The sequence below is a fragment of the Panicum virgatum genome, chromosome 1K (genome assembly GCF_016808335.1).
Source record: "Panicum virgatum strain AP13 chromosome 1K, P.virgatum_v5, whole genome shotgun sequence".
Taxonomy (NCBI): Eukaryota; Viridiplantae; Streptophyta; class Magnoliopsida; order Poales; family Poaceae; genus Panicum; species Panicum virgatum.
Window position 1 is genome coordinate 4357789 of NC_053136.1, and position 15180 is coordinate 4372968.

Consider the following 15180-nt stretch of genomic DNA (forward strand, 5'->3'; position numbering starts at 1 on the left):
ACACTCACTCCCACCTCTGCAGGATTCTACGTTTTGAGTCCAAAATTGGCCTAACAAACCGGTCCACTTGTGTTTTGTTGCTATAATAATTTTTATTTTGTTTTGGAATAAATTTTTTTATTACTCGAACAATAATAAGTGTTCCAGCAACAGTAAAATTATTCTAGAAAAAAATAGTTATTAAACTTTTATGTGATAATTCGACTGACAGTCCACATTGTGACTCCTAATATTGACGGAGTTCCCCGTTTTTCCCCTAGTTTGACGGAATGTCGAGTTATCGACCATCCGGTCGGCCCACTGCTCATTGCAGTATTACCCCTTCTGGCCCACTTATCAACGGCCTGATTCGTCGTCAAAGCAAAACAAATGGGCCGTCGGGATCCCGGGGAATGTTAGGAGTCACTCGGGCGACTGGCAGTCAAACCATCGCACAAGGCTAAATAACTATTTTTTTGTTTCAGAATAAATTTTTTTTCCGAACAAATTTTTGTATTGCTAGAATAATTAAAAATTTATTCTGAAATAAAATAAAAAATAAATTTAACTATAGATCAGTTTGTTGAATCAATTTAGTCCAACAACATAAAATAAATCTGGGGTGGGTGACAAGCCGCGCGACCCCAGCAGGCCCCCCGGATCCCAGGCGGTGGCAAGCAAAGTCGAATTGCTGGGCTGGTCGAGGCCCAGTCCAGTCGGGTAGAACTTTTCAAAACGGACCCTGTTCTTTCTTCTAAATTACACAATTATCCCTCGCGTCCCGTTCCTCTTCCTGCCGGGAGACGAGGCGGGCTCCTCTCCCACGGCACGGGATTCCTTCTCCACCTCTCCTCTTTCCCGTCGCCATAAATAGCCGCCGTCCCTCGCCTCATTCCCCAATCTCGTCCCACTGTTCGGAGCAGACGACCCCCCGATCCAAAGCGTTCTTCTTCCCGCGACCCTCGGCGATCGATCCCCCGCATCAAGGTACGGCGATCCTCCTGGCCCCCTTCTCCTTTAGATCGGCGTGATCTGGAACTAGTTGCTTGATCGATAGGACCTAGGCGTTGGAGAGATCGTGGTAGATCCGCGTTGTTTCTGTTCGTAGATGGGTGGGAGGTGAATTTTTTTTCTGTGTGGATCCGGTAGGTTCCGCGGTCGTTCTCATGGTTTGCTGGGTCGTTGCCTAGGATTAGCTAGAATCTCTGCCGTGTTTTTGGATTAGCCTCTGTATCTGGTATCTGTACGTGGTGCTAGTTGGTTTACGCTCCTGATTCGTCCGATCGATTTTGTTAGCACGTCCAAGGTTTGATCGTTGTCTGATTGATTGAGTTGTTACTGTAGGTCAGATTAGAATAAGATCTTCTCAACTAGCCCTTGTGCTTAATTTGAATCTGCACGGGTACATGATTATGATCATTGCACTGTTTCTATATGCTGCTGTTTCTGTATGATGCCGTAGCTTTGACCTGAGCAACTCACATCCTCATGTTGTTTAGCTAGATTGCATGGTAGATGAAGATGTGTACAGCTACAGTTTGATATTCTTTAGAATACCTGATTGTCAGGGTAGAATAAGATCTTTCCAACTAGCTCTTGCACCTAATTTGGACGTGCATGTGCCACATGATTAAGATGGTTATGCTTAGATTGGTGAATTGCTTCTATAAGATGATGTTTTTACATGAGTAACATTCATCCTCCTGTTGGTTAGTTAGATATGCTTCTCAGATGAAGATAAATACTGCTACAATTTGATGATTCTTGTATACATGGTGTTCATGCCTGCTCTTTATACTTACTTGATATGCTGCTGCTCGTTGATTCTATAGCACTATTGATGTGATGAACAAGCATGTCCTGTTGGTATCTGTTTGAATATGTTGCTGTGAGACTGTTCTCTTAGTCTACTGTTAGATGCTTATCCTGTTGTCTGCTTATTTGTTCTATTGTTCTACTGCTAGATACTTACCCTGTTTTTTTTGAAGGGGAAAACAGTAGGGGAAAACCCCTACTGTGGTAAAAAAATATATATTAAAAAAGGAAAGAATACAAGTTAGGCTTAGAAACTGTACAAACCGAGAGAAAGAGGGAGGGGATTGAATGAAAAAAGGAAGGAAACTAAATTGAATCTAGCCACGCTAGCACTACAGAACGCTCTGATTCTTTACACCTAAGCAACTGCCATTTAATGGTATCGATGAAGCAAGTCTTCCAAGCTTGAAAACTAGGAATTTTGTTTCTAAAGATGTAACCATTTCTTTGCTTCCATATTTCCCAGGCTGCAATAGAGAAAACCTCCATGAAGAAAGGTTGCCCAAAATCCTGTTGTGCTTTGATCATGGTTTGGAAGAAGTCTAGAGTGTGGTCCCAGCCAATATGCAGAAAGTCCCAGCAAAGTTCACTGAAAGGGCATTGGAAAACGAGGTGATAAGTTGTTTCTTCTGGTGCCGGATGACACATCACACAGTTTGCCTCCTCATTCTCATCAATGAAGTGCTTTCTCTTTAGAAGGTTTCTAGAATTAATTTTGTCTCGGAGAAGTAGCCAGATGAAAACTTTTATTTTTTTACTGAGTTTTGTCCTCCAGATCCACCTGAAAGGATCAGGTGGTGTGATTGATGTGAAAGCTTTCTTGTATAATTTTTGTGAAGAGTAGATCGCATTGCCCCAGCTGTAGGTCCAGACATCATTACCTTGTAAATTTTGCATCTGACTATGAATGTAATCATTGAAACTGTGAAATTCTTCCATTGCCACTTGAGATAGAGGGAGCTGGAAGTTTGCTTGAATGTCCTGGTTATTCAGATAAGTGGCTAGAGTGATATTGGTGTTAGTAGCATAAGTGAATAAATGGGGGAATTTAGACTGAAGCATTTGCCCATTCCAGATATCCTGCCAGAGCAGGAAAGTACTCCCATTTCCAGTCCAAGGAGCTGCAATCCCTCTGAAATGATCAATAGATTCCATAACATCCTTCCACCAAAAAGACCCTTTCAATCTGGTTGCATGTGGCACTGCACCATTACCATAGTAAGCTGTCCAAACAAGCTGAACCCAAGGGACATCCATTTTATTGTAAAATTTATGCAGATGTTTGATGAGCAAAGCTTGGTTTTGGATTCTTAGGTTTTTGACCCCTAGCCCTCCATTTTTCTTGGGAGTAGTTACTTTAGACCAAGCAATTAGGGGTTTACCAGAACCGTCATTCTTTCTCCACAGGCAATCTTTTCTTGCTCTGTCAATGGCTTTGATGACTGTAGCAGGAAGCTTTAAAGTGCACATAGCATAGGTCGGCATTGCCGTTAGAACTGCATCAACTAAGGTTAGCTTGCCAGCGGTAGACAGCCAATAGGAGGTCGCAGACAGTCTTCTTTCCACTTTGGAAATCAGTGGTGCATAATCCTCAACCTTCGGTTTTGTTGTGCCCATCGGTAGGCCAAGGTAGGTGAAAGGCATAGATCCTAGTTGACATCCAAATACCGCAGCCAATTGCTCAGCCTTTTCTTGGTGAATATTTATGGGGATGAGGCAAGATTTGCTGTGATTTACCTTGAGGCCTGTTGACTCCGAGAAAGAATGCAGGATTCCTTTTAGACAAAAAAGCTCTTGCTGAGAGGCTTTCATGATCAAGATGGTGTCATCTGCGTACTGAACAACTGGGAAGTCATGTGCAGAAGTAGGATGAAGGGGGTTTGACAGGAGCCCCATAGTTGCTGCCCTATTGACTATAAATTGGAGAAGCTCTGCTGCAAGAACAAACAGAAGGGGGGATAGGGGGTCACCCTGTCTGACCCCTCTTTTGCAGTGAAAAGTTTTCCCTGGCGTTCCATTTAAAAGAATCGAGGAGGATCCTGATCTCAAGACAGTCTGCACCCATCCAATCCATTTTTCTGGAAAACCAAGACTATTAAGCATGGCAGTGATTGTCTGATGCTCAATCTTATCAAATGCCTTCTCAAAGTCTAGCTTTAGGATCACAATTTCCTTTTTGGACTTGTGACATTGTGCAAGATACTCATAGGCCCAAGCTAAACAATCTTGGATTGTTCGGTTTCTTATAAAACCATACTGGTTTTGGTGAACCATCTTTAGAAGAAAAGGTTGTAGCCGGTTTGCCAAAAGCTTAGTCAAGATTTTGAGAACTATGTTATTGTAGGAGACTGGATTATTGTAGGAGACTTCAATTTTTTCAGATCCCCAGAAGACAGAAACCGACCGGGGGGGAATTTCCAAGATATGAATACTTTCAACTCCATCATTAGCAATCTTGGCATCATAGAGATCCCACTGAAGGGAAGAAACTATACTTGGAGTAATATGCAGGATAATCCTCTCTTGGAGCAGTTGGACTAGTGCTTCACCTCTCTAAACTGGACAATGGCCTTCCCAAACACCTTGATGTTGCCTTTAGCTCACCATACTTCAGATCACGTCCCATGCATGGTTCAAATTGGCACTTCAATACCGAAAGCAAAGATTTTCAAATTTGAAAATTTCTGGGTGGAGCATCCTGGTTTCTTTGATGTGGTTCAGGGGGCCTGGAATGTTGAAGTCAGATCCTCTTCTAGTGCAACTATGGTGGCTGCTAAATTCAAGAATCTGAGGAGAGCTTTGAAAAGATGGAGTAAAGGGCTGTCTAATTTCAAAATCAAAATTCAGAACTGCAACAGGGTTTTAGAAGTACTGGATAAGCTTGAAGAAAATAGAAGGCTCTACTTACATGAGGCCAATTTCAGAAATATCTTGAAAATTCATGTCTCTAGGCTGATAAGGTACAAGAATACTTATTGGAAACAAAGGTACACGAGCAGATGGGTGGTTCTAGGGGATGAGAATACTAAATTTTTTCACTCCGCTGCAACTGAACGGTATAGAATTAACACAATTTCAAGTCTACAACTCCCTAGTGGTAATTTAGTGGTTGGGCATAATGAAAAAGCAGCCTTACTGTGGGAAGCTTTCAAGGAAAGAATGGGACAAAGTGATAACCCAGAAATGTTATTTGATCTGAGCGCTCTCATCACTGGTTTTCAGAATCTGGATTCCCTGATGGAGCCTTTCACTAAAGAAGAGATTGACGATATTGTTAAGTCCATACCTGCAGACAGAGCTCCAGGACCAGATGGTTTCAATGGTTTTTTCCTCAAAAAATGCTGGCATATTGTAAAGGAGGATATCTATAAGCTTTGTTTTGATTTCTACAATGGCATAGTGGACTTACAGCCCATCAACAATTCTTATATCACCTTGGTACCGAAGATCAACAATCCTTCCAGGGTCAATGACTACAGGCCAATCTCTCTTCTAAAGATACTTACCCTGTTGTCTGTTTATTTGTTTGCAGATGCAGATCTTTGTTAAGACCCTCACTGGCAAGACCATCACCCTCGAGGTGGAGTCTTCTGACACCATTGACAACGTCAAGGCCAAGATCCAGGACAAGGAGGGCATTCCCCCGGACCAGCAGCGGCTCATCTTTGCCGGCAAGCAGCTTGAGGACGGGCGCACGCTTGCTGATTACAACATCCAGAAGGAGAGCACCCTCCACCTGGTGCTTCGTCTCAGGGGAGGCATGCAGATCTTCGTGAAGACATTGACTGGCAAGACTATCACCCTTGAGGTTGAGTCTTCCGACACCATTGACAACGTCAAGGCCAAGATCCAGGACAAGGAGGGCATTCCTCCGGACCAGCAGAGGCTCATCTTCGCCGGCAAGCAGCTTGAGGACGGCCGCACACTTGCTGACTACAACATTCAGAAGGAGAGCACCCTCCATCTGGTGCTCCGCCTGAGGGGTGGGATGCAGATCTTTGTGAAGACCCTGACTGGCAAGACAATCACTCTGGAAGTTGAGAGCTCCGACACCATTGACAATGTGAAGGCTAAAATCCAGGACAAGGAGGGCATCCCCCCGGACCAGCAGCGTCTGATCTTTGCTGGCAAGCAGCTGGAGGATGGCCGCACGCTTGCTGACTACAACATCCAGAAGGAGAGCACCCTCCACCTGGTGCTCCGCCTGAGGGGTGGGATGCAGATCTTTGTGAAGACCTTGACTGGCAAGACCATCACTCTGGAGGTTGAGAGCTCTGACACAATTGACAACGTGAAGGCCAAGATCCAGGACAAGGAGGGCATCCCCCCGGACCAGCAGCGTCTGATTTTTGCTGGCAAGCAGCTGGAGGATGGCCGCACCCTTGCTGATTACAACATCCAAAAGGAGTCCACCCTCCACCTAGTGCTTCGCCTCCGTGGTGGACAGTAAGCGGTCACTGAAGCTGCTGCTGTGCCTGGGTTGTCTGGTCTCAACATTAAGGGCGTCTTTGAAGCATCTGTGTCATTTGTGTCAAGATTGTATCTGGTTTTATGAATTGGTTTGTGTCGGTGTGTTCGCCTGAAACAGTTGTTGCTGTGCTGCAGTATGATATAAGCTTGATTAAGTGATGTTTGAACTTGAATTTGTGCTCAGTTGGGATACATTTCTTCTGTTTTTCAGTTACGCCAGTTCAAGTTTATATTACCTGAGATCAAATTCACTAGCTTTTGAGTCCTTTTTGGCTTGGGAGGTGTTTGTTGCACCATCAGGTTCTGGCTGAGTCCCGTTCCTATTTATTGTTTAACTCATTTTTATGTTCTGCCAAACTTTCCAAACTTCTGTCTGAATGTTTGCAAAGGGTGTTGGAGAGGCACAACATTATGGTTTAGCTTTGTAGCTTACCATGTTTGGTTTGTTACTTGATTACTACCTAGATTCAGATTGGTAGTTGTTGTGTAGTCCGGCCGTCCAGGTGATCAAGTAGATCTGTGATGCGCAGAACCTTATTTTGGATTTAAGCATTCTTAGATTAACTTCATTACTCTGAACTGGTAACTATTGGAATTCATATATATACTGTACTCTGTTTTCTAGAGACAACGTGACTTGCTTGTGTATGCTTGACCATTGCAAAAACTGAAGTAGATAAGTTTTTGTTACAAAAAAAATGGTAAATGATTTTGGAATATGTGACATACTGACATGGATACACCATGGTAAGAATTCTATTGGCTCGTCAGATTGCACAGGACAGCTACAGGTGGACATGCACGCCAATCTTAGAAAAAGGTTTGCTTCGAGAAACCTAATTACATAAGCCTGTGATCAGCTCACTACATGGAATCCCCAGCAAAGCATACGATCTTCTCCAGTTGCAAAGATACATATGGTTTACAAGTGTACAAGGCAAAGCTTCTCCACTGCAGATGTTGCTGCACCTGAGAAAGAGCCGAGTATGGACCCCCAAAAGAAAGAAAGAAAGAAGAAGTACTGAACTGGACTCGACTAACCAAAATATTTTGACAATACCATCTGATCATACAACACCCCTACACCAAAGAAAGCTCCAAAAGCGATGGCAAAGGCGATCCTTCTATGTGTTTGTTCTCTGGAGAGCGTAGAGTCATGATGTGCTTTTGCTGAACCACAAGGCCGATCAACAACACCACCACACAACTTTGGGTTCCCTCTAAAGCTCGAACTTGTAAATGTACTGAACTGGACCCCAGCCGGAATCGGCCCTTCTAAATCGTTATTGGAGACATTGAATGCAGCGAGGAAGTGCAGGTTGTTCAGCTCCATTGGGATTGCTCCTGTGAGATGGTTGTTAGACAGGTCTAGCACTTGAAGGTTCGTCAGGCTGTGGAGCTGCGGTGGAATCTCTCCTGATAGTCCGTTGGAGCTGAAGTTCAGTATAGCGAGCGATTTCAACTGACCAAACTCTTTAGGGATCACTCCAGTGAAGTTATTACGACCAAAATTCAGCATTTTTGGGAAAGCAGTAGCTACCCGGTACTCGAATGATGTACCTCTGTAAACAAGCAGCAAAAATACCCTCTGATCCAATTCGGTCGCAGTGTTTTCTGTTGTTAGCATTGGCATCTCCATTAGGTCTTTTGGTATTTCTCCTGTAAGGTTGTTTTCTGACATGTCAACATGGAAAAGTTGAGGCTTTTGATCCAGACAGGCATTGGTCCAGTGAGTTGGTTATTGTGCAAGAGCAGCATCTCCAGGTTTTTGAGCTTTGACAGCCAAAGCGGTATCTTCCCAGACAGTGAGCACCTAGACAGGGACAGAAACTGAAGATTCTGAAACCCATCAATCGTTTCATCTTCTGGCATGGCCTCACGCTTGAAGTTACTCCCGATAATTAGGACGGCGAGTTCCTTACAATCCTTGAGGACATGGAGCGCATTCGTGATATTTGTGAAATTGTTGAAGGAAGCTGATAGGAAAACAAGGGACTTCAAATTGGCTAGATGCTTTCTGGAATTGTGCCACTGAAGCTGTTGAACATAAGATCCAACGTCTTCAGATTGATCAGGGTGGAGAAATCGACCTTGGCAAGCTCCCCGCTGAAATAGTTGTTCCTGAGGTCAATTGTTATGAGATTTGTGCAGTTGCTCAAAGCTGATGGCAGCTCTCCTGACATGTCGTTATGGTCCAGATGAAGCACCTCTAGCCTCCCGAGCTCACCTATCGAGTCTGGGATCTTTCCATTGAGCCGATTTCCACCAAGATCAAGATGAGCCAGATTTCTGAGGTTGGCTATGCTTGAACCATCAAGGTTTCCATGCAATCCATTGTTGGGAAAAGAGATGTACTCTAACGAGGAAGCGTTGAAGAGTTCATCTGGGAGCGCCCCACTGAGATCGTTGTGCCCAGCCTTGAGTACCTTGAGCTCAGAGCAATTGCCTAGACCAACTGGGATGCGTCCATTGAATCGGTTTTTGCTGAGATCGAGCACGGCGAAGGACGCCGAGCTGATGCAGAAGGAAGACGGCATCCATCCATGGAAACTGTTGTTGCTCGCATCGAGCACAACCAGACTGTTCATCACCTTCCACGTGGCTGATGGAAACTCCCCGGTGAAAAGGTTGCTGGAGATGTTCAGTACCTGCAACTGCAATGGCCGGCCACCGGTGGCCGAAGATGGCGTCAGCTCACGCAGCTCTCCCTCAAGGCGATTGAAGCTGACGTCGACGGCGACCAAGCCCCTGGAAGAGGACAGGAGCTTCTCCAATGGCAGTTCGCCGGACAGCGAGTTGCGGGAGAGGTTGAGGCGCCGCAGTCCGGCGAGGTCGCCGAGAGCCGGCGAGACGGGGCCCTGGAGCCCTCTGCCGGGCAGGGAGACCTCGACGACCGCCCCGTCTCCGTCGCAGGCGACGCCTTCCCACGAGCAGCACCCCGCCGTGGCATTACTCCGCCGCCACGACGTGGCGAGGCCGCCGTCCCGTGATAGCCCCACCACGAACCGGAGCAGGAGCTCCTCTCCTGGTCGGCGCACGGCCTCGCACGTGAGGCCATGAATAGCACCAGCAGCAGCACGGTGAGGGCGAAGCCGGAGCACGCCATGGCTGATTACTCGTTGCTGCTTGTTATTGTTTTTTTTTTTTTGGGAAAAGTCTATTTTTCAACCCTGAACTATCACGTTAGTCCGATTTTCAACCCGGAACTACAAAACCGGACATCCTACACCCTCAACTCTTCAAAATCGTGCAGATTACCCCCTCGAACCGAAACAACCCGGTTTTGTCCACGTCACCCATCCAACGTGGCACCTCTCCTCTCTCTTTCTCTCACAGACAGGTGGGCCAAGCACCTGCCGCGTCACCCGTTCGCATGCGCCTGCCGCTGCCTCGCCGCCGCCGCCGCCGCCGCCTCGTCGCCGCCGCGTCCTCCCCTGCGCTCCCGCTCCCCCGGGCCTGCGGAGCTGCGCGGCGGCCGGGCCGGCGAGGGCCAGGCACGACGGCCTCCTTCCCCTCCCCTGCGCCGCCTCCCTCCCGAGCTCCGGCGGTGGCCCCTATGCTCCCCATCCTCCTCCGTGCGCGGGCGCCGGGCGGCGACCCTCCCCTGCTCCCTCGGCGGCGAGCGCGGACGGCGGAGCGCGGCGAGGGCAGTGGGCGCCTCCTCCGCGCCTCTGCGGCCCGCGGGCGGGCGAGCTCCCCGGCGAGCTTCCAATCGGCGGCGGGCCTCCTCCCCGGCGAGCTTCCAATCGGCGGCGGGCCTCCTCCTCCCCGGCGAGCTTCGAATCGGCGGTGGAATCGGCGGTGGCCCGCCCTCGCCCCGCCGCTCCTCCGCCTCGCGCGCAAGGAGGGAGCAGGGAGGAGCGTCCGCGTCGCTCCGCCCGCCCTCCCTCGCCCCGCCTGCGACGCTCCGCCCGCGCGCGAGCCGAGCTCGAGCTCGCGCTGCTCCGGTGGCCCGCCGTGACGGCAGTTCGCCTGCGCCGCCTGCCCGCCCACGCCGGCCGTGCACCGCGCCGCCCCGTCCGCCTGCCAGCTGCGCCGCGCCGCAGGGAGGGGAGAGAGGAGCGGGGAGGATGCTCCGCCGTCCCGTCCGCCTGCCCGCCCGCGCCACCGCCCTCTCGCCCGCCCTCGCCCCGCCGCTCCTCCGCCTCGCGCGCGCGGAGGGAAGCAGGGGAGGGGCGCTCGCCGGCGGAGGTGAAGCAGGGGGGCGCCGCGCCACGCCCCCGACCCCCGCCGCGGCCCCGGCGGCCACGGGCGCGAGTGCGGGCGTGGCGAGCTCGACCACGGCGCGCGGATACGGGCGCAGGGACGGCCGCTGGGAGGAGGCTGGGCCGCTCGCCGGCGGAGGAGAAGCAGGGAGGAGAGAGAGAGAAAGAGACGTGGGGAGAGAGAGTCGCCAGGCTGGCAGCCACGTCACAAAACCGCTGCCACGTCATAGCAATACCGGTCTGGTTTTAGCTCGAAGGGGTATTTTGCACGGTTTGGTTAGTTAAAGGGTGTGGGATGTCCGGTTTCGTAGTTTAAGGTCCAAAATCGGACTATCATGATAGTTCAAGGTCAAAAATAGACTTTTACCTTGTTTTTGTTGTTGTTGTTGTTGTTGCTGATGCTGCTGCTGCAGGGAACTGACAAGGCTCCGGCTCTGCTGTAATGTAAGTTCTCCAGCTCTCGCAAATCTGCTGAATTAGCGTTAACCAAGTGCTGGCAAATCAGCTGACGCGTGACTGATGACTCGCTGCTCCAAAAGATTTGCCCGGGGTAGGAATAAAATCTCATGTCGTGTCCACACGGGGCCTCCCCTCGTTGATCCTACGGCGCGCCGCCTGGCTGTTGGCGAGCCACCTGGCCAACCGGCCGGGACGAATTCGATGGGGGATCGCAAGCAATCCACACGGGACGAGCAAGCGAGCAGCGACTGACTGGCATGCCATCCTGCGTCGCCAGTCAAGGCAGCAACGGCTCTCCTTTTGACATTGGGGGTAAAAGGTGCCGTTTGACATGATGCCGGTCGCTGTAGCTGCGAAGCCTGCGATCGCAGGGCGTTTTTTTATTTTCCCCCGGCGTGCAAGAAAGCACTGCCTGATGATGTTACGGGTCTGAATTTCTCTGAAACACTGATGGAGCACGGCGTGGTGTCTGTATCTCTATCGCTATCCCGTTCGTCACTCGTTAGTTGCTACTGGCCTAGGCGAGCTGGCAGTTTCTTCAGGTTGGAAGCGCGAGCTGACAACACACCGAGGACGATGAAGGCCAGAAACGGATGATCTGTCAGGAATAATCAGGCCGTTTCAGTTTGTCATGTCTCCTCACATTCAGATGGTTCAGTCCCAAACTCTGAATATGGACTCAGAAATAGCGATCTGCAAGTGTCAAGGCGGGACTCTCGTAACCATCATAGAAACGAGAAGACACTAGACACATGTAACCGAATGCAGGCGGAAGAATTTCATTCCCCTGCGATCTGAACAGAAATTTAACCTCGTGCAGTCGCGCTTGTTCGGGAACAAGAACAGCCCGGCGGCGACGGCGAACTGGCCAAGCATGCAATGGGCGGAGTGGGAGGAGGCGAAGCGGACGTGGCGGATGGGTGATCTTTGCCGTCACCCTCAACTAGCACGCACGGTGTCTGTCTGAACCGCCGCCGCCGCCATGCTAAGGCGAAGGTGCGGCACCTGCGCGCGGCTTGAATCCGTCGAAAGCTGTTCATCCAAATCCGCGGCGCAGGATCGCGTGTGAGATATCAGCTCAAGATCTTGGATCCGGGCAGCCGCGCGCGCCCCCGAGGAGGCCGCCGGCGCCGGTGCTGGTAAACTGGCACGGCCGCGGCGCGGGAAGAGCGGACACACACGGGGTGGACGGCAAACCAAATACCGTCCTGGGTGGACGGTAAATGAGATACCGTCCAGGTTGGGTTGGTTTTCGACCGTCCGATCAGGATTAGACGGTCCAGATACGCTGGAGCACAAGTATACAGAGAAGAAATTTCTCAGAAAACACCCTGCTGAGCTATTTTTTCGTTGCATAAAACCCTCTCCGCTCCCCGACCCTCTCCTCCTCCCCGCGAGCCGCGGCACCTCCCCGCTGGATCGAGGAGGCGGGGCGGCGGCCATGGCGGCAACGGAGAGCCCCGGAGGGTGAGGCCATTTCTGCTTGAAAACTTTTACCGCTTCCCCCAGGCTATAGCAGTCGTGCAGTGATTTTTTTTCGAAAGATCCTGAATCTTGTGGTTCGGTGTATATTAATAAGAAGAAGAGAATTGACCCTGTTTATAGATAAACCGGGCCCGAAAACCGCACAACAGAAACTACAAAACCTACCACTATAACACCTACAACTTGCAACACTGGCCGGTTGGATTGGGACATCAACCAGGACTCACTCGACTTTGGCTGGTCAGATTGGGACATCGACAAAGCCACAACAACTTACACTCCGCTCGATCGGATTGGGACATCGACACGAGCCACCACAACTCTCCGCCCGGTCGGATTGGGACATCGACTCAGCCACCACAACCTACACTCAGCCCGGTCGGATTGGGACCTCGACCTGAGACACCGCGAACTCTGCCCGGTCGGATTGGGACATCGACACGAGCCACCACAACCCACAACACAATCCAAAACAAGAGAGAAAAGGAAGAAAAAAGAGGAGAAAGCCCTTTCGGAAGCCGCCAACGCCGAATGATGCCTCCAAGTCGGGAAAGCCTGACATCGCCTCCAGGACGCCAAAGACGTCATCAATGCCACCCCAAGAGGGGTTGGGCTTTCACCTACCACATCCGACATGGGAGACCGACGCCCAAGACACCGTCCACAGATAGGAGCAAGGTCCGAGCCAAAGATGCTCGACATCGTCTTTAGGAAGGAAATGACGCCAATGACGCCAACGACGCTGTCCCAAGAAGGGATGGATTTTCACCCGCATCATCACCGCGGTGAAAAGACGGCCGGCGTCACCAGACCACCACCATGGTGTTGCTGGCGAGCCTCCGCACAGCAGCAGCCAACGATGCCACCACGGCGACACTAGCGTACGCCCGAGCAAAATCGACGTCGGCACACGCTACCATGGTGCCGCCGACACACCGCAGCACATGTTGACCAGACGCAGTCGAGAGTGCAGACCCGAGCGGGGCACCGAGCAGCGCCGAAGCCGCAGCCACCAAGCCGTGCATCCCTCGGAGGTCGACATCCACGCCCAAGCGACACACCAACACAGGGGCCGCCGCCGCACCCCGCCGCGCACCTGCAGCAAATGGCGTCACCATACCCGCACCTTGCCGCGCCAGGCCGCAAGTGCCGCCGCTGCCGCCGCACCGTGCCCGGCAGCGGCGCCGCTGCCTGCCACGCGCCTTGCAACATGCCCGCCGCGCAACGGCCGCGGACGCCGCCGCAGCACCAGCAGCAAGCCCCGCCGTGCACCGGCCACGGGCGCCGCCGCCGCCGCGCCGCGGCGCGTCCTGCCACGCCGAGGACCAAGACGAGCAGATCCGGCGGCCGAGGGCGTGGATCTGGCCGTTCCCGAGACGGATCCGGCCGGGGATGGCCGCCGGCGCCACCATCGATGGAGCAGCCACCATGAGAAGGAGAGAGAGAGAGAGAGACGAGTTGGAGCCCCTGCCGCCTTCCTTGCAGCCGCACGGACTTCCGGCGGCTGCTCGGGCGGCGGCTGGAGGGCGGCGACGCTTTGGGAGGCGGTTCCGCCCGAGCCGCTCCGGAGGAGCGACCAGCAGCCGTGCAGTGAGAAGCAGCATTCCCACGGGGCAGAGGCATTGATCCCGTTCTGAAATCTCTCCGATTAGTTGCTGGGACATGCGCAGGAGAAAGGATCAGTCCTCCCCTTTGTATGTCGATACAATGAAACAGGAGGCGGATCCGCGGATATCGAGCTACGAACTTTGAACAGCTCCCGTTTTCATCCATGATTGTTCATCTCCCCCTGTTGTTCCATGAGAATTTGGTGCTCAATCATGTACAGTAAGCTTAAGCTCGAGTGCTCGACGCCTACTGATTACTGAATTATGCACATGGAAAGTACATCAACTTGTGGGCATCCGTTTCGTCCCTTTCTATCTGGTTGGCATTTTGTAGGGCGTTTTTCCCGTTGTGCAAGAAAGCAGGGACTGAATTCTCTAAGACACTGAAGGAACATGGTGTGCAGTCTGTATCTGTGTCGCTACCCCTCAATCCTCATCCGTCACTTGTTACTGGCCTGGGCGGGCTGGCAATTTCCTCCGTTGGAACCACGAGCTGATACTCCACACACGGAAAGACGATGATGAAGCCATGGACACAGCCAGATGAACCGTCAGGAATCAGGCCGCTTCTCTGCTGTGTCCTCTCCTTGAGATGCTCCAGTCTGAACTCTGAACCTGAACTCGGACAGCGTGTGTGAAGCCGGACTCCGGTAATCATCATATATAAACAAGAAGGCACGCATCTAGCCGAAAATAGGAAGTGAAGAACGATTAACTACGCGCATTCACCCCCCTGATCTCGGTGATTTGTACAGAATTTTGGCAATTTGGCATCGCGTTTGATCGGGAACAAGAACAGCCTGGCGCTGGCAGCGACGGCGAACTAGCGAAGCATGCAAATGGACGGAGCGGAGCTGAGGGGTCGAGGTGGGAGGAGACGATGAGGACGTGGCGGATGGATGAACTTGCATTCATCCCGACCTAGACCGCACCGTGTCTAAACCGACGATGCCGCCGGCCGGAGCTCGCCCGGAGAGCCGAGCGCGGTCGGCGTTCCATGCCAAGGAGAAGGCGCGGCGCCCAGGCGCGGCTTCAATCCGTCAAGGCTCACGCGACCCCGCGGAGGCCGGCGGCGGTGGATTGCCGCGGCCACAGGGGAGCGGCCACATTGGCGGACGGCAAACCAAATACCGTCTAGGGTGCGTTAATTTTTGACCGTC

The 15180-nt window shown here is 51.6% G+C and overlaps 1 protein-coding gene and 1 pseudogene across 1 annotated transcript; one reads left to right on the forward strand and one right to left on the reverse strand.

The window, feature by feature from the left end:
• Positions 1 to 742: 742 nt before the first annotated feature.
• LOC120655442 (polyubiquitin) lies at positions 743 to 6511 on the forward strand. Its single transcript, XM_039933302.1, has 2 exons — positions 743 to 966; positions 5327 to 6511. The coding sequence occupies exon 2, from the start codon at positions 5327 to 5329 to the stop codon at positions 6242 to 6244; it is 918 nt and encodes a 305-aa protein (XP_039789236.1). The 5' UTR covers positions 743 to 966; the 3' UTR covers positions 6245 to 6511.
• A 656-nt stretch (positions 6512 to 7167) lies between these two features.
• On the reverse strand, positions 7168 to 9322 carry LOC120655315 (annotated as a pseudogene).
• Between the last annotated feature and the right edge of the window lie 5858 nt (positions 9323 to 15180).